Source organism: Neodiprion virginianus, chromosome 7 (genome assembly GCF_021901495.1).
Source record: "Neodiprion virginianus isolate iyNeoVirg1 chromosome 7, iyNeoVirg1.1, whole genome shotgun sequence".
NCBI classification, from domain to species: domain Eukaryota; kingdom Metazoa; phylum Arthropoda; class Insecta; order Hymenoptera; family Diprionidae; genus Neodiprion; species Neodiprion virginianus.
The window spans coordinates 17,877,398-17,901,124 of NC_060883.1; the positions used below are offsets into that span (position 1 = coordinate 17,877,398).

The 23,727-nt window shown below is 35.5% G+C and overlaps 4 protein-coding genes across 8 annotated transcripts in view; 2 read left to right on the forward strand and 2 right to left on the reverse strand.

Moving 5' to 3' along the window:
- Window positions 1-9,940, forward strand: LOC124309667 (uncharacterized). The gene is made up of 8 exons (XM_046773521.1): window positions 1-266; window positions 4,215-4,404; window positions 4,529-4,646; window positions 5,918-6,028; window positions 6,494-6,643; window positions 6,744-7,013; window positions 7,149-7,446; window positions 7,826-9,940. Exons 1-8 carry the CDS (start codon window positions 246-248, stop codon window positions 7,931-7,933), a joined length of 1,266 nt encoding a protein of 421 aa, XP_046629477.1. The 5' UTR covers window positions 1-245; the 3' UTR covers window positions 7,934-9,940.
- The window catches only part of LOC124309662 (protein fem-1 homolog B), a 23,438-nt gene continuing 5,628 nt past the window's right edge, over window positions 5,918-23,727 (reverse strand). The window contains exons 11-13 of one of the 4 annotated variants that reach the window (XR_006909285.1): window positions 23,210-23,363; window positions 20,892-21,077; window positions 20,157-20,226 (exon numbers count right to left, since the gene is read on the reverse strand). Coding sequence is in view for 3 of the 4 variants with exons in the window: in XM_046773514.1 (XP_046629470.1) it covers window positions 21,023-21,077; window positions 23,210-23,363 (209 nt within the window). In the remaining variant the exon portion in view is untranslated. Of the gene's footprint in view, window positions 5,970-20,156; window positions 21,078-23,209; window positions 23,364-23,727 lie in introns of those variants that run through there. The other 3 variants (XM_046773515.1, XM_046773516.1, XM_046773514.1) reach the window with 3 other exon arrangements.
- On the reverse strand, window positions 9,288-14,420 carry LOC124309665 (WD repeat-containing protein 43). Its single transcript, XM_046773517.1, has 6 exons — window positions 13,966-14,420; window positions 12,231-12,728; window positions 11,613-12,060; window positions 11,116-11,425; window positions 10,806-11,050; window positions 9,288-10,196 (listed from the first exon to the last, which is right to left on the reverse strand). Exons 1-6 carry the CDS (start codon window positions 14,158-14,160, stop codon window positions 9,994-9,996), a joined length of 1,899 nt encoding a protein of 632 aa, XP_046629473.1. The 5' UTR covers window positions 14,161-14,420; the 3' UTR covers window positions 9,288-9,993.
- Window positions 15,261-20,884, forward strand: LOC124309666 (SHC-transforming protein 1). Of its 2 annotated transcripts, XM_046773520.1 has the most exons (12): window positions 15,261-15,475; window positions 15,536-15,687; window positions 15,889-15,995; window positions 16,092-16,162; window positions 16,929-16,989; window positions 17,287-17,460; window positions 17,543-17,697; window positions 17,917-18,152; window positions 18,245-18,391; window positions 18,475-18,602; window positions 19,245-19,355; window positions 19,437-20,884. In XM_046773520.1, the coding sequence occupies exons 3-12, from the start codon at window positions 15,894-15,896 to the stop codon at window positions 19,587-19,589; spliced, it is 1,338 nt and encodes a 445-aa protein (XP_046629476.1). In that variant the 5' UTR covers window positions 15,261-15,475; window positions 15,536-15,687; window positions 15,889-15,893; the 3' UTR covers window positions 19,590-20,884. The 2 variants fall into 2 exon arrangements, with proteins under 2 accessions (XP_046629476.1, XP_046629475.1); XM_046773519.1 differs by having other exon boundaries at window positions 15,262-15,687; window positions 15,892-15,995.

A 23,727-nucleotide genomic window follows, 5' to 3' on the forward strand; every position in this document is an offset into this window, starting at 1 on the left:
GCCCGTCCACCCATTGAGGATGAGGGCAAGTGAGGAAAGGTAGGGGACGTAAACGGGGCCATCGGTCTAGACTCGACGAGCTTAGTCTTTCCGAAGTCGATGGACTGAAGACCTCAGAAGAAGAGACTGAGTCCGCTTGTTCCAGTGACGTTGATAATCACCCGAGGATCAACTTCTTTACTCTACGCCGACACCACAAATCTGTATCACTTCTGGTTCACGGTGATACCAGCCAGATTGACATCATGAATTTTCGCACCTTTATCGTGAGTTGAAATTTCTTTTTTTCGTGTCCCCGGAAATCCACAGTACTCATTGTTTGAGTTGTTCCATTGCAGTAAATTCTAGCAAAGATATTGAAACTCCATTTCGCATCTTGGTAACGTTGAGGTCGAATCCGATGCATGGTTTCAATAAGAAATATGCATTCTGTACTTCCATTTATTTAGATTATTTAGATTATTTAGATTATTATCCATATTAACACTCATTCTCAGATCAGTTCCAATTCACATGACACTTATTCTGAACAACGCAGTAAACTATCCCACGTGACAACTAATAAGTGTTACAGAAATGTCTAAACGCCATCGGTGCTTGACAATATAGCATTTAGTATCTATCAACTGAAACATTAGCCAATTGCACCACATTTTCTGGTACGCGAGTATTACGATGCAGCTCACCGATTTTCATTTTTTAGCCAGAATCGTGCGTTCCTAATTTTTATTGACTTAAGCCTCCGGTAAATATCACCTTCAATTACTACAGGTGTTTCTTTTTTGTTTCCAATCGCAACTTGAAAACGATTATATGACCAGACTTTTGGTCAAAGATGAAAAACTTTATAGTACTCATTTATGACATCTAACAAGCTGATTATTGAAAGGTTTTGGTTGATTTTGTGTTCGTCAAGTGAGTTAGCTACACTTTATACTTTAGAATAGAGCCAAATTTTAGATTAACTGTTCAATTATCAATAGAGAGTGACAAGGAAAAATTCGTGATGTTTCAAATCCGCACAGTAAAATTTTTACCCACTCATCAAAAGCTTTTATATATTTACCGTAATATTATAAGTAATTTAATTCTGATATTTAGATGCGCTAAAATCAGTTCGAAAAAACAAGTTCCACGTGATAAAAAGAAGGCCAAGCTGCAAAGAAATTTCCGCAATGAAAAACGGTAAATAAATTGAGGTGGTCAAGCAACTGACCAGCCTCCTGACACGTTTACCGCATATTAATGCTATCTAATTAAATGAACAACAAACCAACGACAACTCCAGTTTTCCGTTCATGTAAAGCAACCGCGATATAAAGTGATGTAAACTCAGGTGTTCAAATTGCGGTTCTCCTTAATGCATCTGGTTTGGTAGTCACATAAAAAGTGAAGAAAATTAGAAATTTTATTAATGGACTTGAATGCTCGTGTAACTGGTATGCTGCTACCGGTTGAAGCACCTCGTCAATCCACGCAGTCTATGTCACACGTACGGTATATGATACAACACATGCAAAGCCAATCGTGCGTAACACCGCAAAACCGGCCCAGAACTGATGGATGATAAATTATGCGAGGAAGTTATAATACACGTGTAAGTAGGTTGAAATTTCTTCCTCTCAAAGTCACGACATTCATTTCCGTACTATAATGTTGTTACGGTATAATATAATGTTATTATACGCCTTATAGAGGCATGTATAATGTAGGTATGTAATATACCAATATCTACGTGAAAGTTCTTTTACTTGCAAAATCACATTGCGTAACTTGTAACTGCATGCTTAAAACGCGTAATTGATCCAAACAATCGCTCGCATCAAATCGACGAACAGTGTACATTATGCATTATCCTGTATTATTTCCGAGAAAGTTGATATTATTTATTTGTAAGAATTATAAGTATATAGTAAAAATTTTCGTAACTACGCTGTACGTGTCAAAAGTCCATTTCACAGACTGAAAAAAATCTATGAAATAAAAGTTACAACGATTGTTCGCCACATGCCAGCTGACGCTCTGCGTTCTCGCGGCAGAAGAATCGTTGCGAAGTATGACAGAAAAAAAACGCAGCGTTGAATAGCTAAAATTTACTCAATGCAACATTTTTGAATTGATTATGAGACGTGGAAAAAAGATAATTGTCACGTTTATTCGAAACGCACGTGATTTCATTAAGAGAGAATACGGGGTGTTTCCGGGGCAAACGCCGCAGTACGTTGCGTTGCCTACTACTCGGGAGAACAAATATCGGTAATACAGACCTACCGAGTTATCGGTAAGTAGTGTTGACAAGTTGTGCGAATTCGGCTAAGCCGTTGTTTCGTTGTTTATAACCTATGCTGAAGAATCCAGCGATCGCATTGCGAAGTCAAGTTGAAGTAATTTATATTTGACTTGACTTGACTCAAGTGATTATGACTCGGTAGGTTTGTTTTGCCGATATTTCTTCCCCGCAGTTGTGAGCAACCCAACATACCGCAACGTTTACTCGAAACCATCCTGTATTCAAGAGTAGACAGCTGAAAAATTGGATAAATTTTGGAAATTTATAGCTTAACAATCAATTGTTAAATTCAATTGAAGCTTATTGTATTCAGAAGCATGTAGATCCAGCTGTGTTCAATTACCCTTGAATGAGAATCCGTTAATAGGCAGCATTATCATTGACAATAACCGCAACTGTTGCGCTCGGTGACATGTTTTGCTTCCTATTTACTTCAGATTTGGAGACTACTCTTGGATAGTTTTTGGGATATAGTGAGCATCGCAAAACATGTCACTGTCAACAACAATGCTTCTTATCAACTGATTCTAATTTTTTTTTTTTTTTTTTAACACTGAAACAAAGCTTGATCTGCATAATTTTGAATAAAACAATGTCTAATGAAATTGAAAGGTTGGTTATCGAGATATTAATTCCTCGAAATTCACCCACATTTTCAACCGTCTCCTTATCAATACTCCCTCGATTGAAATGCAAATTTTCATCGGTGCCATGAAATATGCGATAAAATCGGAGCAAGGTATTTTTTGAGAAAACATTCACAAACTCGTCCAACGGTGCTTCGCCTTATCCGACCTCGAGGGAACCAACGATGCGTCCACTGTTAAAATACGTTCCAATACACACAGTAATATTAATATATAGGTATGTATAGCCGCAGTCAGTGGACCAGGTACCGTTACTAAAGCAACTCAACGGCATAGATCCGTATGTTAACAAACGTCAGCACACGGGTCATGTTTGTATCTGTCCGACTGCTGGCTTGCCCTTAACCGAAACGAGGCTTCGCATACCTCTGCGCACGCGGCATTCGTCGACTTTATCGTTATATAGGTATACTCATGTGTCAATGATTCAGTACCACGAACGCCCGAACCGCAATTCGTGATCAGGATTAACAGGAATTCCGTGCCACGCATTTACATATGCTTTATATGAATAAATCGTACGAATGACCGAAAATAATTGATTATTTTATCACGATTAATCGAGTATAATCGATTTTTCAAACTCGATTATTTTCTCTCACGATCGGTTTTTGTTTTTCACTCCCATGAACAATGCAATACAATATCAATTCGTGCGATTAAAGTATCGATTATTATCATTGTCTTACCTTCTAAGTACCTATTTTATATAATAAGTGAAAGATGAATGAATATTTTTACTTGAAATTGAAAAATATTTTGTGTCAAACTATAAATCAAATCGAAAACACTTTTCCGCTGTTAAGACTACAAACTGAAATTTACGAAATTTTGGTTCCGTATGCACCATTTGAAAAAAATACGAAATAATTGATTCGATTACTTTTTATCGATTCAATCGAATCGTGTTCGATAATTTTTTTGGACTCGATTAATCTACACATCGATTATTTTCAGCTTTTAGTGGCCGTAGCTAATTTGATATTCAGATATTCGATCGTTTTACGTAATTGCACGGAATTAATCAGTTTTTCCATGTGAAATCATGTACAGGGTACATATCTCGCAAACGAGATGAGAAGACTTTTTCTGTAAATGATTTAATGAGATTTTTTCTAGAATAAACGAGCGAAATTTTCGTCTACCTAAGAAGTCACCGAAAGTTTAAGATTTTCAGAAATTTCGGAAAATGAATTGAATACGTAATATATGAACCTGAGAATAAAGAAACTATACGTCCCTTATTATATGGTCAAATATTGTACGATTGATTGCAGCTAGTCCTGATATGCGCTTCGGCGGAGGGTCAAGATTTTTCTAAGCCAAATTTCGACCGTTCAAAAAACGAGGATGCGGTACAGGAAAGCGAACCTCCGGAGGGTTATTACGCTTTTGTAGAATCTCCGAATGCCGAACCACCAAAAGTTAGACCGCCGCCTTACATGGACAGCGATAAAGAATGCCAAGGTACGATTAACTGTGTTTTATATTTATAAACTCGATTCTGTCACCGAGTTCAATAACAGTGGCAAATACTTCGTTTCAAACGGGTACAAGAAAATTCAATTTTTCTTTATTTTTCATCTTGCAGACCCCGGAAAACAGGGCAAGGGATTCGTCTCGGTCCATAACATATGCGGGGATCTGAACAAAGGATATATACCGCGAAATCCCATGCGGCAAAACGTTCTCGGCTCTTCGTACCCTTTGTAAGAAAACAATAACATCAATTGCATTATTATTTCAACTATAAGTATTAATATTATTTTTGTCGTTCTGTTTCGTTGGATTCGAAAAACACTAAAACGCTTGATTTCGATTTCGGTGGTTACTTTTTAATTTTTTTTTTTTTTTTTTATCTCCAAGATGCCTATCGAAAAATTCACGACAAATACTAAACAAAAAAAGATGTCGTAAAACCTGGATGAAGTAAGAAAATATTTACAAGTCGCAACCAATTATTATAATATTTTTTATATATTTTTATGTGTACACCTTACGGACTTGATTAGTTTGTTATTTTTTTTCGTATTGTGGACTAATTAATCATTGTTCATAAAAATTAGTACTGGAAACGAAATAGAGACATTAAAGGTGATATGATACTCCTCTTTCGGTAGCAAAAACTGTTATCCAAATTTCTCCGAGACGATTAATCTTCCGGATAAAAGACGAGAACAGACAACTGCGGAATTGTTACATACGGTTTGCTGTTGATGGGTGACCGATTAATCGGACCACGATACTAAAAAAATTAAACTAATATATATATATAAGTCCGTAAGGTGTACACATAAGAATAAATAAAAAATATTATAATAATTGGTATCGACCACTAAATATTTTTCCACCTCCTCCAGGTTTTACGACAATCTTTTTCAGTATTCGTCACAAATTTTCCGAATGGCACGTAAGAAGAAAAAAAAGAAGTAAAAAAAATTAACCACCCTAAACTGTATATTACAAATAACTACGGTGCAAAGAATTTTTCTCACGTATCGCGTGAATAATTAACTTACTATGATAGGTCGATATTCTGCGTAATATATTTTCACTCTTTTGTTTTTCTCGCCAAGCGATAAGACCTTATTACAAAACACAGCTGCAGAAAGTTATTTCTTATCATCAGCTTTCTTTTTTATTATTTATGTGCTTGTTTGTTATACTGAGTAAATTTGATCCGTTATAGTGATGCCAAAGTTCTTGACACAAAAAAATAATCATTTAAAGTATAATAACCATTACTCATTGCATTTACGAATCTGTATAGCAGAGGTCATCGATCGTATCGTTGAAGATTAATCGTTCAGTTTAATTAACAAGAGTATGAAACATACATAGTAATACATAACCGATATAACATCGCGAAATTCACTGGTAACAAGTAGATTCGAGAGCGTTGAATAAGTCCAGATAATCGCGGGTTACAGTTGTAGCAAAAAAAGAAACAGCGATTAAGATCAAGTAAAAATTCTTTCAGTGAACTGTTGCGCAATCACACCTTGAAGTTCTTGAGCAAGGCTCTACCGATCCTAAAGGCTGACAACTCACTGCCAAAAGTTGCAAAGATAGAACCATTCTCTCAAAATTCGTAAGTTTTTCTTTCAATGTTTATATTTCTACATCCGTAATATAATGCCAAATATGACCATACAGGTACAATCAGATTTGAATATCAATGTCCAAATACGACGGCCATTCTAGTCATATTTTGAAAAATTGCATGTTATTTAGGTCAAATCTCATATTTTACCCGGCTATTCTTACATTTACGGCAAATGTTATGTGTGATATTCCACATCTGACCGTACACTGACCTGTATGACATTATACATAATGACTAAACCCACAGCTTAGCGAAATGTGATTACATCGAATTGTATTTAAATATATCAAAACAAATCTAATAAGATAGAAACAGATTTCGGATCCGATTGTATCTTTAACGACTCATAGTGCGATATGATTATATCATACATCATATTATTTAACAATTTTTGTCCCAGAAATTGATTTGCATTGGTAATTTTTCATTTCTCACTTTGTTACTGCACAGTGTCGATACAGATGAAAAACGTAGCATAACTAAAAGATCAGCAACGAATACAGACGCGGCTGGGAGGGCAGCATCGGAAACCGAGCCCGTAGCGGCGGAAAAAGATGCGACGAGGACTGGGCGAAAATTTTGTGAAAGTGGCGGTGGCGTGTAAGTATTAATACATAAAGTAAGGAAACAAATACAGTTCAGGAACGGTTTTAGTAGCCTAAAGGAAATGGTCATAACACCAAGTATATTATGCATGCAGAGTCTGCATGCTCTACAAGGCGATTCAGGGTGAGCCTCTAGCTTCGGCAGCTGCAGAACGCAGAGACGATCCTCCGACACCGGAATATCGTCAGAGAACACCGCCGCAGGAAGCACCAGCCGAATACTCAGGCCCGCCGACTCCTTGTCCTGCTAAGGTCGAGTACGCCACACCGGTATTCGCCAAGAATTATCAAGGCGTTTGGCGTTACGTTGTGCAAATACCATACGAAGGATACTTCACCCAGACGATCGAAATCACCAGATGCATGTGAGTGAATAATTCACGGTCTTGAGTACGAAGCATCGATAGGGTACACCGGGTTGTTTCCTTGAGACGTTCTATGGGCATACAATTATTATAGGGGCAATTCATTCTTATAATTTCATGTTGTTTATCGGATAGGCAAACCAGATGCCACTACTTGGACGGCGGATGTCTGTCGTCGCCCAGATGGACTAGCTTGTTGGTGGCGGAAATCTTCTACCCTGACACCTTCTTGGAGGAAAATCAAAACGCCAGATTGCCAGGACCCAGGGAACCCGTTGCTGGATCCCCGCCGCCGGTTCACGATTTCCAAAATTATCAACAGTACTTGCAGAAACGCGCGGGCGAAAGTGAGGCCAGAAGCAACAGTGGGTCTCAGTTCCAGCAACAGCAACAACAGCATTGCGATGGCGTTGATGACATGGGATGCTTTCAGGTACGTACATCATACATACATACCTGTGTATGCTCATGTTCAGTGCATGATTTTTCTCGATAACGCGATTTCAATTGTAAAGTGGTCGCCATATTGGTCGCATCTACGACCCACCTCGCAACTTCAGCCTTCGCGTTCTGCTCGTTCTTTTCTCGAGAGTTAAAAGTAGAGTCTTTCATCGGTTCGCTATCGCCTGCACGGCTGTGAACATTCATATTTTCAAATCTTAAGCAGTTAAAAGACCACAACATATGAAAGTAATTTTCTCGACTCTGAATTTTCGACGCCATGTTTGTCACGTCATCGAAAAAAATAGTTTCCAAGTTCTTTCACTGACCTGCGATGTTAACGAAATGTTGTTTTACTTGCTTGTTTACAGGTACGACTGTACTACGACTGGTTCCTCGTACCAGGAAGTTGCAAGTGTTGGCGACCGGATTATTTCAACCGTTACGTTCGCCGGGGTAGTTCAAGTCCCGATTTGTGATGAGAGGAAAGAAAAACTTGTGTTTATTCACAAACACGTTTATCCTCAGATACGAGCGTAAGAAACAAATTGCAGGACATTGAAAGTAGCGGTTTAAAAGTTGATTTACAAACGACTGACATGATCATTATAAGTAAGCCAGAAGAAAAAGTTCTCAAAAGAGTGTCCTACTATAAACAGCATACACTGTGTATGTACTAACCAGGTCTAACCCAGTCTGCACATATTAAACTATTAGTTACGTTAGTCTTAATAATTATTGTAAAACTAGAATGTATAAGGTTAGAACTGCTAAGTCCAAATATCATACCGTTAACATTCGTTTTCTTAGATATATATATTCACGAACTCAGTATTGAATTCTAGATATTTTAACGTAAGTAAAAAAAAAATATCCTGAATATTATTCGAATAATGTACTCACTAGATACATTATCATTTTATTTATTGTATGTATTTGGAGACGATCAAAACGTATATGTACAACGTAATTTATTTTCTTGTATCTATACAGTTATACCACTTAAATGTTGCGCCTCGAGAATAATACTGTAATGTTTACATTGATAAAAATTTCAATTACATTTTATTCAAACGATAATTTTTTACCACTGATAATTCTTGATCAATACATTCTAAACAGAATTACAATGAATGTAAATCAGTCAACTACTGGCACTTATTCATTCAATGTTTCTAAAATATAAATCATGTTACAAATTGAGAAAAAGCTCTAGAGTGAAATATTTCTTTCTTTCAAATAAATCAATGGTCACCAACATATTTACATTACCGTATGAAACTCACATAAAAATTTGAAGTCAGATATTTATATATGCCTATAGATTTTTATGCATCCTGCAATAACTTGAAAAGTGAAGATTTGTCATCTTACAGTATAGTTTTAATGGTGTGGTATAGATGTATCGATAACTCTATTACACATTTGTGTTGAATAAGTCTATATTTAAAAATGGAACGAGTATTAAACGTAATGAACAAAATGAATAAAATACCGATTATTAAAACGAACTTTCTATCTTTGCACGAGTGATACCAATCATTAATGTTATTCAGATATAACAAGTAGACAAGGTTTTTGAAGATTCAGATATTTTGAAACAACATTCAATTAGATAGATTCTTGTTTATTCACATTATTTAATCGGAATAGACTCGCCTAACCCATATAAAATCCGGATCGTTACGTGTCTAACGTAATTTAGAGGATATATTTTCATAATGGGTAGGCGAAAATTTACTCATATAGCTTCTCATTCGTAAATTGATAACAGTTCGATGATATAAAAATATAATGTGCACATATGTACGTAAACCTATGAAATTTTCTTTCTTTTATTAATTTTCCCAAACTGTATACTACAATTAGCAACGGTTCTTTGAATTCGGTAAATTTTCGTATTTCAATGAGAATCTGCAACACTGGTAGTGTCTTTCACTGGCTGCACTTGGCTCGCACTGGGTGTGATTTTCCTAGAATTCCTGGTGCACAAGTACAGCCAGTGAAACCGACGATTAGCCTGAACAAGTTCTACAGAAGAGGCTACAATTTAAAATTTAAAGTGGATATATCTGTATACTTTAATCACTTTGTTAGTTACAAAAAAAAGAGCGTCAGTAAAAAGTGAAAACGGTAAAGGAAATAAGAAAATTTGGTAAATTTGTTTCTTTCCACAAAACGAGTTTAAAGATCTACAATTTATATTTACATTTAAAAAAATATAATGCAGCAAGTTTTATACTGAACGAACACTGAATCAACGTAAATAAAAAAAAAAGAACAACGTCAACATAAGTTAGCCCTAATTAATTCGCAGTCTTTTACGAAACAGTGAAATTATCCAGCTCCTTCGGGCTTTTGTTATATCATACATTCAATTACTGGTAAAAGAAAGAAGATTCGTTAATCAACATCACGTTCCTCCTTTTTGATTTCAAGGTGGCAAAGTGATTTCAAAAGGTTTACTTGAAAGAAATAGCAGACATTTCCTTGTAAAAAATTTGCCCCAATTTTACTTGTTTCTGTTTTCTTCACAAGTTCAACTAGACATTGATATATCGTCATTGTCGTCACCTTCGTCATCGTCACTCTCATCGTTGTCATCCTCATCATCATCGCCCGGTTGATTATTCGCTTCGTCAGCTTCTTGATTTGCCTCTTGGTCAGAAGCTTCCTCCCAAATATCATCTGATTCACTTCCAGATGCCAGTTCCTCTACCTCAGTGTCGTCGTCTGAAGAATCTATTCAAATCAAAATTTGACCGCTCGTGTAACATAATAAATAAATCCGGTATTGTTCGCAAAAAAAAAAAAAGTTTACGCGTTAATCATACAATTTCATAATTCTCAAATGAATGTTAACTTTTCGCTAGAACAGTTCCAAAACCAGTTTGCGTCGAATGATATATCAATTTCGAATACGATGTAAAATATACGCTTCATCCAACATGCCACGGTCAAAACCATGCAACTTTTCGAAGTAATACGCCAATCTTTCAATCGAGATTCAGAAGTCAAAGTATCTTTCTTAAAAATTCATTTAAAAAATCAGAAATTAATTATGTTTTATATTCGTTGATTTTTACATCAACTTCCATTTTCATTCATCTCATTGCACAATGACGCCGCATTTTTAAATATTGATCAAAATTGTAAAGAAAATTGAAATCGAAAGAAAAATAAGCTGGAAAATATTTAAAGCTTTATATATAAAGCAATAAAATTTGGTTTCTTCAAATCAATATGTTATTACGAGTGGTAACATAGAGCATCAAACCGCAGTATCAGAGATCATGTTTTTCAATCACACTATGACCATTCATCCGGCATTTCATAATCAACAAAACAAACCTGGCTCTTGATAAACGAGGAGACTCTCCTCGTTGATTCTTTCCCGTTTTTCAGCAGCTTGTGTGATTTGTCCAGTGACAAGAGCAACACGCCCTTTAAGTCTGCACAATTGTGGCAACAGACTCAATTTTGCGTCCACAGTACCTAGAATGGGTCCCAATAAATCACCAATGTCCGGATAGGCCAACAAATGCCCCGCAAATTGTTGAACCAACATTTTCAGCCAGGTGATGGCTATTTTGGTCCTAAAACAGCGAGCAGTGAGCATAACGTCGTATTAAGAAAAACGTCAAATAAAATTTGAACGTACGTGTATGCCTTCCCTTGCATCAAGATGGTGAGTTCCTTGAGCAATGGAGCAATCGTCTCGACTGGTAACCTAGATACCGTGTTTTTGATCAACGTTTCATCCCGCCTCATTAAGACGTCGCGAAGTATAGTTTTGTCTTTGCTATGTAAACCTTGCATGAGTAGTTGCGCCATATTGGTAGCTTTTGTAGGTGCTTCGCCCGGTGTATTCGCTGCTGTTTTTAAACTGAGATTTTCTAATCTAACTTCCATTGGTAATTGTGAACCTGCAGCATTCGATCGACTCCTTTTCATTATTGGAGTGGCTGTTCCTAAAAAAGGAAAAAAAATTAAGAGTAAAGGAGCCGTAATGCAGACATTCCAATCATTTGCAATCTTCAAGAAATGAATATAGCGATTTATTCATATTTATCATAGTAGGGTATTACAATAAGGGCAAAATATTGCAGTAAAATATATGTATAGTGTTATTTCTTTACAGCTAAATTAAAATATTACCTGTGGCTAAATATTGGACCTCTCCATCGACTTCCGTAGGTTTAAGTTTGGAAACTGCGAGCTCATTTCTTTCCTTCGATATCTTTGCACCAAGCCTCATAAGACATTGTACTTTCTCTGAGAAATCAGGCGTAACTTTTTCGAAGGATACATTAAGGTATGAACCATACGCCAAAAGCATCCGCGAGTCTACCGTCAGTTTAGCAGTTAAAATTTGAATCTGTTGAACACTTTCTCTCTGTCCACGACTTGAATTGACCACAACGTCAAGTGTCGGTTTAAGAGGCTTGGAACTTCGCCCGTTTGGTTGATGCTTGAATAAATGGGCTTTACCAGACCTTGTCACTGCCAATACCTCGACTTGTGAGTCTGCGACAACGTGCGTTGTTACCGAAGTGGCCTCATCCTGCATCACTAATATAGCCACAGAGTTCTTGTCCCTATTTTCCTGCATTTGAATAATAAAATATAAGGGTGAAGTAGCCGATAACCTGGTTTTACTGGACAAGTAAAATCAATCTTGCGCAAAATCCATACTAAGTAAAAACCTAAATTCCAATATCTGTGACAAATTTTGTATAGCAATCGAAAACTCTTAGAAATCAATGAGAAATTTACCTTATTCAATGACCAAATGTTCAATTGCCTATCGCCGCTGGCTCCACTGATAAGGTAGATACTTTTGCCATTCATTTTTATGGGGTTTAGGGAAGTTACATAACTGGCATGTCCCGTAAAGCTCGTAATGACACGCTGGTTAGACAAATCCCACCACTTGATAGTTTTTCCAGCTGAGATGATGGAATTTTCGCCATGAACAACAGCGATAGCCGTCACTTTTTCCTTGCCAGACTTAAACCTGGCCTTGACGCAATCGTCCTGGATATTCCAGTGAACAATCATCTTGTCTTCCGCAGCTGTGAACAAGCCGCTACAATCTGACCAGTCGATTGCTGTTATTACTCCCGTGTGGCCCGACTCCAATTGTTTACTAACTGAGGCAGCCGCTACATCATAGAGAATGACATTCCCATTAACCGAACCCATCGCAACCATTCCAATGCTCTCCGGCTCCTCGGATACTGATTTTCTCTTTCGCTTCTTCCATGGTGAAACCTAACAGATATGTTCCTATACTGCAGAGCACAGATTTCGTCTTTCTCAGATTGGAAGTAAATGAAAAATGGTAAAATGGGATAAAGTCAAACTTTGTAACTTCGATATAACGATGCATTTTTAAGAAAAATCATTACTTCGCAGAATTAAGATTGTTTTAATTTGATTTAATTTAATTCAGTACATTGTAATAAAACAAAATATGCCACATATTTTATGAATGAATTCATTTCAAAGTTATTTTAAATTTTAAAGATTTCGTTAAAAGATAAATTTAACTTCAATATTTAGTAATCTATAAATATGTCGAGTTCTTTCACATAATATTGATTCTGAACAAATGAACAGTAAATTATATTGACTTTTGATTAGTACAGCCAATGACTTCTCTTAATTCTGAAATCACAACACTAAAAATTTAATGTAAATTCAGATATGTTCCAGATATTCAAAGTTTCGAGGTTTCATAGAGTCTCTGTAATTTGACCAAAGCTTCTTGAGAAACGCGAACTCTAAAATTCAAAAACGAAGGTTCTTTTCAACTGCCAGATTTGTAACAAAATAATGAGCGATTATTTTTGCTCTTTAGCATAATGTCAGACATGTTACACAAGATTCGTTAGTCAGCTATTGAACAATCTTTAAATGCTTACAACAAGACTGTTACAGTTTATGAAAGGCTACATCGAATCGACGCTGCAGATCGCAATGGATAAGCGATAGTTAAAGCATCTACAGTCCAAGTGAGCGAAGATTAGTCGCAGAATAATCATAATTCGTTTCATAAATTCATAAAAAAAAATTTGGAGGGTTACAAGAATGCTCGGTTGTATGAAGCTGAAGCTAGCAGCAGGAGTCAGAAATCAAACGTATTCAACTTGTTGGAAAGAGAAAAATGCAGTTGTTTTATCCTCATAATTATATAAAAATATCAGGGGTTCGAGGTATTTTACTAAATTTTGATTTTCTGACTTCACTACCTTATTGGAATGAATATTAGAACATTTGACTGCGAATTCGGGCTGCTAGATTCAACCTCGTCTCGATTGTTTGACATAACCTATGCCGGTTATTGGAGTGAATATGTGTATTATTTCTGGGGGTGAACGATCGGGTTGAATTTATACCACATAAAAAGATGGGCATAATTGGGATGGGTGTCACAGGATTGATAATAAATTGGTTGAGTAATTAATTAATAAAGTAGACAAAGTTATATAACGCGCACATGGCTTACCGAGTTGGAGTTTGATTGACGGGTAACGGAGATCCATGCTAGGACACTGCAGGGCGATGACAGATGTAAATTTGGTATGTATTCCTGTTTCAACCTACTTGTGGCTGTCTCCCAAATCTTCAATTTACCGTCGCTACCACAATTGGCTAGATATTTTCCATCGTGAGAAAAAGCGGAGCAACTTGTACCCGCCATCTTTCAATATTCTGCTGTGTTTATCACATGTAGTATTTCAAGGGAATACGAACGATCGTTTGTTTAACTGTACTAATAGGAATTTATGAGCGGTTCGCAGTGCTTGTGTTTCCTTTATCCCACCCGCCACATGTCACACACGGTGTACTTTCTACAATCACTTCCCAAAATGAGAGTGTAGCACCTAACACAAGTGTTCGATTAGCAGATTTTCGAACAGAATAGCATCCTCATAACCTTCAAATCTCCGATCATGCCGCGTTATTGCCGTACAGGAAGTATTTAGAACACGTTGAATCCATAGACTTATACACAGACCACTTATGGATTGAATCCTTGGATCGTATACTACTAGAGGTAGCTTCGAGTGTACAGAAAGTGTAGCGGAGAAGTGAGAGAAAGAGAGAGAGGTACACGTTGGTTATAATCTGTCTCTCTTGCACTACACCTGATTGGCTAATACGTTACCTCTCAGCCAATCAAAATGCAAATTGAGAGCGATGAATACCTCGGATATGTATATCTCTCTTTCATCACTTCGGCTACATTTTGCGCAAGATCAATGGGGTGGGAAATTCATGACGTTTCTATGCACGTGGTAACCTTTGGATCTTCGAAATGACGTTACAGTATTTTGAGGAAGAATTTCGTTACTTAAAGACGATTAACTAAGCCAGTCACGCATGCGGGCATTGATATCCTACCTCCGTGCGCATAACCTCGATGTAAGACATTAATGCCCATGAAAGTAAAGGATTTAAGTAGCTTCAGTCAACGCGCCACATAACTTGGAAGTTCTCTTTTGCGCCGACAAAGAAGCTACCAGTTCGCTAACACAGCTTCTTATGGCCTGAAGGCTCACTTATCTGCTGAGCACCGATCACGAAAATCTGGCCAAGGGTAAACAGCTTTAAATTTTACCGTCAACATCCTTCGGAATTTTTTGAAGTTTTTTGAAACTCGACCGGCGTTCGAACAAGAACTGGACAAACGTGAAATAATTCAAATTGATTTCCGTAGGGTGCGGCAGGCGCAAGACGATACTGTGTTGGTTTTTTGCTGGTTGGTACGACAGCACGATTATACGTAGACACGGCATTTGCATAGACGAATATTTAATCAATCATGTTAAAGTGGCCCAGAATTCGATGCGCGTATTAATTCGAGTGCAAAAGACCCGAGTCGAGCCATTCAAACGGCGCGCATGAATGATCCGCATTAATATTTCTTTTTTAACTGCCTAGTGCATGCATATGAATGAAACGAGGAATCACGGACCGTGAACCATTCTTTCTGTCAGCTGTCAAATGATCATGTAATTATTACTGTTTCACTGTACTTGAGCAAAGGACGTGATTCACCAACGTAATTTTAGATAAAATTGTCTTACTCTGTAGAAGGATTGTCACCTAAGGATTAGTTGATTGACATCAAGGCTGAATAATTTTAACCCTATCATGCGTTTCCGAATTGTCCTCAACTGAACACTTGCTGCGTTCGTCGCACCATTCAGCCTAAAATAAATACGTAGGTACAACATTCAATCAATTGTCACAACCCACAAGAACAACAATTAATAACAAATCGCATTACCTTCGATTCCGTTTCGTTTACCATTGAAACAAAATACAACTTATTAACATGTCATTCAGAACTTCGATATTGTTTAAAAAATTATCATCAACAATACGTTTTCTTACTTCTTTTATTCTTGTCTAATTTTCATAGCAGCGATGTCTAGCGGAGGTGGAGGAAGCTTCATAAGTAAGCCAGCGAGGGGCTGGTTACATTCGGATAACCAAGTCACCAAGGAAGGCATAACATATGCAGTCAGGGTATGAATTTCTCATAAATGATATTATCTGACAATTCCCTTTCATTCCCATATAATTTCCTTTCATGCAATATCATACTTTGTTCCAATTTTACAGTACATTGGATGTCTTGAGGTCTACACTTCGATGAAGAGCCTGGATTTTGAGACTAGATCCTGCGTTGCTAAGTTAGTTTTGTCACTCTTTGCTTGTTTCCTGTACCACATGCCTGTAACATGAATAATTCGAAAAGTTGAACGCAGTTTCTATAACACAGAAATTGGATAACTATAGTTCAGGCTATTCGACATTCTTTAGGATGATTAATAACATGTAGCTTTGCTGGATCAATTTGTACACCTACCGAATTCTTTCTTAGTGATTAGTCATTTCTTGTTAAGTATCACAGGAGATTACTTCGCAAAGCAAATTATCACCTTTTTCTTTACTGTTTTCACATTATTATATGTTTAAGAGATGATTTACATATGTTTTTCACAACTTCATGTTCGCAAAGGAAATAATACTTCTTTTAATTAGAAAGAAATCCTGCTGAATTACGAGAATGCTCCCAAAAGTAGGAAATTTCAAAAACTTACAAATGTCGGAGAAATATTTTGGGACATAACATTAAAAAAATTAGAATTGACTCTATAAAATAGGCAGTAAAAAAATTTTATTTAATGCCTAAGGAACCTCGATAAGCCTGTAATTTTATAAATTCACAATGACTTTTTGTTTTAGTCAATCTAGTCACTGAAAATGCCCAATTTCCCGACTGTAAATTATTTTAACACTTTTTCCTCAAAACGAGACGTGATTGAAAGACCCAACAAAAACTAATGATTGTCTTACAATTATAATACAATGTTAGTGAGGCATGATACCATGTTAATTTACATTTTATATTACAGTTGAGTCTTTCATAATCTAGCCTGTTAATTGCTCTTGCAGAGAATGTATAAACAGAGTCTGCGAAGCAGCTGGACTCAAATCGGCTGACAAGAAAAGACGAGTAAGTTAGTTATGTTATTTCAGTATAGTCACTTGCCTGGAAAATGTAAAAATCGGTCAAAAGTTTTATTTAATCATAGGAAAGTTATAAAAATGTCAAGAAATCGGAAGTACATTTCAAGTCATGATTGACTCAATTAAGAATAGGTCAACAAAGTTCAATTCCAATACAAGCATTTCACGATATCGTTTTTATTAGTCGTTTTGGTATGTTTGGAAAAATTTTAAGAGAAGTTGATAATAAGCAGGAAAACAAAAGAAGAGTGGTTATAACAGTAGATTTTTTATCGTTTTTCAGGTCGATCGAAAAGTCTTGAAAGCAATTGCCGATAAACCACGGATGGAACATGCAGGAGCAAACATAAACCTGATTATAAGTAGCTGCAGTTTGGCGTTAACTATGCTTGACACTGGTGCGATAGTTGCTAAGCATGATATGCCAAGAATATCTTTTGCTTCTGGCGGTGACACGGTAGCTCTTAGAAACATCTTGAATAATAATTGTACTGGCGGAATTTTTTATTTCGAATTTACGATATATCTAATCTTTATAGGACACATTGGATTTTGTTGCATACATAGCTAAGAACTTAAAAGACTGGCGAGCCTGCTACGTTTTGGAATGTGGCGGGGGACTGGCACAGGATGTAATTGCAACGATTGGTCAAGCGTTTGAATTAAGATTCAAAGAATTTCTCACCAAACCATCGTTAGTAATCGTTAGAAATTATGTCCCAAACCTCAAAATAATAATGTGATTTATTCAGGGCATTCAATTTCTACGGAATTGCGTTTAAAGTGGTATTTTTCTAGCAACTCATCCAAATTTTTTTAAAATCATTATGGGAACTCCTATTCGCCAATTTCATTAAGTCTAAAACAATTTTATAAACCATTTCTCCACCTAATGTGTTGTTATTGTAAATAGCACTGCATTGACAAACCCACGCGACGCTGATAGAGACTACTACAACGATCTACCTGGTAAAGTACCCCCAGATATCGGGCCACCTCCAGTTCCTCCTCTACCAATTAATGCATCAACATTACCAAACCTAAAACATCATTCTAATCACAATCACGGAGTGGCTGGTACCTCCCAATGCTCATCACTCACGGATACGCTGTCAAGTAATCGCAGTAGACAACTGCAGCAGTGGCCAGGTACAAAAAATGAAATTCTTGTTCAACATGCGCTGAAACAAGTCAATCGACATTCTCTTTCATGACATCTATTTTCTTTTCTCTTCTTCCAGAAACTGGAAATTTAATAGACTTGAGCTCTGACACTGCATCAGCAATGTCATCAAGCAGCATCATTGTGGAACACAATTATGTCAACGATACTGTTATAGCGGCAAATCGTGATACACGCAGAGAACAAAGAGACGCCTTTGATATGCGTTAGTATTTCAGATTTCGTGTTTAAAATGCTTTATTTCATGTGATGGACCAGCAACGACTAATACTGTCTCTCCTTTCACAGAACCGTTCAATACCGCCATTCCTGAAGTTAGTAAATTGAGCCCGCAGTCGCAAAAGCAACAATTAAAAAGGGAGATTTGGTTTCATGGTAGCATAAGTCGAGCGGAGGCTGAATCTATGCTTACCAAGGCAAGTACTCAACCAGTATTTACCTTCAACTCATTTCTATCGTAGTTGTAGCATTATAATTGCAATAACTAGGTGAATGGTGAATAACATGTGTTGTCAGCAATGTGACATGAGTGATATACATTAGATTTTACAGGAGAGCAGACGCGATATGTACGGTTTCAGATTTTAGACTTAAATACTATTCAATTATAGAGCAGTGAAAAATTCTGACCATAAAATCAAATGAATTCTGCATGAGGTGTCTAATTTTACTCATGTTCCGCAGCTTTCACGAATGATTACATTCAAAAAACAAACATCAAACACAGTATTGTCAGAAACGAAACAATTTCTTCAATTTTAAAGTTCAGAATACAACTACCTTAAAGTCGTTGCAGACCTTCCATTAATTTTTGGCTCAACAAAAATAATCGAGCTGCTTTTTCTCTTTACAATAGAAAAAAAAACATCGCTTGCTTTTTCAAACTAACTACAAAACTTTTGTGCTGTACCAAGTTATCCGAATAAAAATTAGTATTTTTAGTGATCGGAATTACTTATATTGGTTCCAATTACACACAGCAAAAGTCCTGTGATTTTCAAAGTTACTGTTGCATCGCTTGACGAAATTTGTCTTGTTTTTTTTCTTTTTTTTTTTAGGATGGAGATTTTTTAGTTAGAGAATCGCAAGGCTCTCCAGGGCAGTATGTTCTCACAGGAATGAACGGCGGTACACCTAGACATTTGTTACTTATAGACCCCGAAGGCGTGGTGAGTACCCGCATGCTATCGATGAATGCATTTTCTTTCTCTTAACACTCTCGAGATCAATTTCTGACAAATTAATTTTAGGTTCGCACTAAGGACCGAGTTTTCGATAGCGTAAGTCATTTGATAAATGACCACTGTGACAATGCGCTTCCAATTATATCTGCAGACAGCACATTGGTACTTCGTTATCCCGTTCATCGACGTGCAGAACAACCGAGCGAGGGGCGAAAATGATGATTCCCAGAACAAGAGTTTAAGTATTGCCCCCGTAAAGTATATAGAAATATTAATTGAGCTGCTGTTGTCAATCTAAACTGTAATGCGATACCTATTGTTATTACCTATTATTTATCTTCCTCGTGTACGTGGAATAGATGCCTCAGCTTACCTTCAATAGTCTGGTTAAGTGAAACTAAAAAATTCTGTGACACTAAAATAATTTCAATATGCCATGTAAAACGAATTAATCTATTACATTCGACGTATTATTTTTGATATTTTTAGACTGGAAGTATGTAGACATGTTCTGCAAGAGGGTTCAAAGTATGGTAAATTATACACAAATTGATGATAAAATTCGTGCATACATATTTAGATAGACTAGTAGCGATGCAAAAATTGCGAAATTACTGCATTTATTCTAGTTGATAAACCAGTGTGTGAAATGAAATGAAATCAATGAATTGTATTCCAGTTATCTCTAAGTCGATTTATGCTTCTCTTTACTTACATTACTATAACTGTTGTTTTTATTCTTTAAATTCCAGTCTCTATCTTACTCTTCAGCATTTTTTCTAAGAATTTACATGCAGTAGACGACGTCACTGGTAAAATAGGAAATAATTAACAGCTCACCTTCCACACATCCGTCCTAAAAACAGAAAACATGCTGGTTCTTAAGACATTAGTTTTTAATACCTATTTTTGTACGAAATTAATTTCGGTATGTGCTTGAAAGAATTACAATAATTTTTACAGGCCATTATTATAATACGACTTTTTGAGGAAAGATTATTTCATGTTTCTTTTCTTTCCTATATAAAAAAGTAGTTCGGATTGTTTCTAATCGCTACCACTTTAGTTCGATTTAATATATTGTATATAATGATATAGTAATACTTTATACATACGTAAAATAATATTATTTTTCTTTCTTTTTTTCCCTTCGAGAGACGTTTGTTCGGAACTTATACGGTCTATACAATTATACATAAAATAAACTGAATATCCGACTATAGGGATAGAATATAATATGTGAAAATAGTCAGCAAGATTTGAATCTAAGTCTAAAACTTTCGTACAAAATGTTACATCTAAACCGGTCAACTTTGCTTGAAAAGATAGTCAACATTTCTTTTTTTACAAAGTTTTATCAACTGTTGCTTCCAATAAAGTACGAAAAAACAAAAAATCATGAAATATTCCAATATGCAAACACGCATCGAATCGAAACTACGGCAGACGACAATTAGCTTATTTGTTTAAATTGTACTATGTCAATGATCAATAAATATTTGAATAAATCGGGATTCATACCCTTTTTGGAATCTGAAGTTCCGTGACTTTTCCAAGTATTCCAGCTTGAAATTTGCGTTTTCTGCTGGACACCTTTGACTACAGATTGCGAAGTACTTTATTATATAAAAAGGAATTTGAAATCGGTGATCTCAAGGTCGCGCCCTCCCCTTGTTAGTTTGGTGGTATACAATTTGAATAATAAACCTGCATGTAAATAAGAATAATAAAATAGACTATATTATTATAAAATCTTCTTTTGTTTTGTATCTTATTTTCGTTTACCATAAATATAAACATATTTCACTTCAGTGGATCAAATTTATGACAAAATTATGAGCGTGTCATTATTCTGTAGTGCTGTGTAAGTTCTATAAAAATTTACAGCCATTTTAAAAAGTTCGTCAAATATTTATTAAGTATCCAGGTAACAAAGTTTATCTGTGCAAAATGTCTATCCCACTTGCCGCAATAATTGTTGCCTGTACACTAATTATTTATTTAGCATCATAAGTTTTGCGCAGCAGATTTACAGCAAATCACTTTTGTATTATTTTATTGTATAGCAAAGCTAGCTTGCATTTAGCAGTTGTGTTGACAAATTTTGCTTAGAATAGGTTGATCTGATTTTGATAGCAATTGAGGACACACCTTTTTCTAATATTGCTAGCAACACTTTTCAACCATTGTGGTTTTATTTTTTTAATGCGAAATTTACACACACGTTGTTATCTGGGTAGTTTAATAAACGTCCGTAACATAATATCTTACTTAGAAAAAATTTGGGAACACTGAGCGAATATTGTTATTTTAGATATTGTGATAACAATAAAATGTGTATAAAAAAAAAATGACACCCGTTCGTTCCTTTTGATATTTAGAGATATCCAGCTGGTATTGCACATCAACTGTTTCACAGAGTATGCAAGTTTCATTTAATTTTCTAGAAGTTTATAATAATAAAGTAAACCCACCGGTAAATTTGCAGAACGAATTCAAACAGTATAAAAATTATGTATGTTATAGAAATAATTTATATCTTATACAAAATTATAATTTTTACAGTCAAATTTGCCATAGTAAAAAGATATCAGTAAGCGCAGGTGATTTGCTAATTAATCTTTCAATTACCGTGATTGAGATAAAGTTCAAATTTCTCATCTATAGTTGACAGAGCGATATGCATGACCTCGAATATAATCTGATCATCTAATTTAGTAAAATAATGTGAATTTAATATAAAATCGAACCAACCTCGTTCACTAATTGGCAAGATGTTATCTTAGGTAATCGAATTAATTATAATAAATAACAATCAAATCCGTTGAATTGACAATTTAGACAAGCTAATTCAAATATCATAATCATTATTCGAGTCGAATCCATTTTATATCGATTTACATCTGCGACGCGGGAATCGAATACAAAATATTTTGCATTATACATAGCTTAATAGTTCGAAGCAAATTGTAATGTGAAGGAAAAAAAAAACTACAGAAGTCAAGATTACTTTTACTTATGCTTATTAGAGATATATCACTAAAATAAGATAGATGTTATTTAAATTCTATCTATACATATAATATAAAGTTAAAAATGTGACTAGTTCGTAAGAAGTAAACGAAAAGAGTATTGAAAAAAAACCTAATTCAGTAACCGCAGGTACTTTTATTACTGCACCACAGATCACTTTAGAAGTGTCTATAACAATTACAACAGACTAAAACAAAAAAGTCGAGTTAAAAAATAGAAATAAAAACTTTCATTTGAATCATTCGTTCTTACACTCTTTTCTGTTCACTAATATTATAATATTCAAAAGGCATCAATTGTACAGCTCATTAGTTGGTACGTCAGAATGATTAGCTTCCTATTCTGTTGCGAGATCTTAAAAAATTTTTTACATGGATGCCAAACCATTGATCAAGTGCCTAACGCTTAGAAAATCATTACACAATCCACTTATTCAAGTAGTGGAAGTGGTGTACTATGTTCACTCAGAGAAAAATTCAAATTGAGCTCCAAAAACCGTGATATTACAAGGGAAATTCATATTATCTAGCACCTAGCTGTAGCATTTTCAGAGTTTATCATGTATAGAAAAGGAATTCAAATATTGAATGTTGGATATTTTGTAGCAAAAATAAGTTCACTCTTTGACGCACCATATTTGTGTGGTTGATTAAATTCTCAGATTCGTGTCTAACAATAGTAATTCAGTTTGAAAATCTTGTCAAAAATAGCATGAAAACCGAATTTGGGATTTAAAAATTTCCTACAACATGACGTGACAACAGTGATGATTCTTGTCTCGGAATCAATAGTCACGTAGTAGTTACCCTTGATTAAGTCCGGGTCCGTGCAGCTCTATAAAACTTTCGAGCGAACGTGGCACGCTACCACAGTAGGACAAGTTGTATGTCTTTACTGCTTTAGCCGCCATACATTTTAATGAAAGTTTAGTTTGCTTTCGAAGTATTATCTCAGCAACACCTGTAACACGGAAAACCGGAAATAATTGGTAGTGTATGAGAATCTTAATAGTATTTCTTCTTCAAATGGATATTAAAGATGTGTAAGTAATTATAAAATATTATAAAAATTACAGCGAACATTCATAAAAACTGAAATGAAAATTAAGGTAGATGCCGATAATGGCTTGGGATACTTTTTCTTCACGTAACATTATTCAATATTATTTTTTCAAGAAACTTGTCACCGGATACTCTTTTTGAATTACTTATACTATCGAAAGCTATTTAGTTAATGCTTTTTCACCGCATCAAGTTGTAAGAACAAGATGCTATAACGAATAAATAAAAGCTAGTACAATAAGGTGAATCGTAACAAAAATATT

Bases quoted from the DNA above. Each gene is read 5' to 3' on its own strand.
- LOC124309667 (XM_046773521.1), top strand. From the start codon at position 246: ATGAATTTTCGCACCTTTATC. The intron at 4,405-4,528 runs GTACGATTAACT...TTCATCTTGCAG, and splicing joins CAGCGATAAAGAATGCCAAG to ACCCCGGAAAACAGGGCAAG. The intron at 6,644-6,743 runs GTAAGTATTAAT...TTATGCATGCAG, and splicing joins TGTGAAAGTGGCGGTGGCGT to AGTCTGCATGCTCTACAAGG.
- LOC124309666 (XM_046773520.1), top strand. From the start codon at position 15,894: ATGTCTAGCGGAGGTGGAGGAAGCTTCATAAGTAAGCCAGCGAGGGGC. The intron at 16,163-16,928 runs GTTAGTTTTGTC...TTGCTCTTGCAG, and splicing joins ACTAGATCCTGCGTTGCTAA to AGAATGTATAAACAGAGTCT. The intron at 18,603-19,244 runs GCAAGTACTCAA...TTTTTTTTTTAG, and splicing joins CTGAATCTATGCTTACCAAG to GATGGAGATTTTTTAGTTAG.
- LOC124309665 (XM_046773517.1), bottom strand. From the start codon at position 14,160: ATGGCGGGTACAAGTTGCTCCGCTTTTTCTCACGATGGAAAATATCTA. The intron at 12,061-12,230 runs GTAAATTTCTCA...ATTCAAATGCAG, and splicing joins ACATTTGGTCATTGAATAAG to GAAAATAGGGACAAGAACTC. The intron at 11,426-11,612 runs GTAATATTTTAA...TTCCTTTTTTAG, and splicing joins GGTCCAATATTTAGCCACAG to GAACAGCCACTCCAATAATG.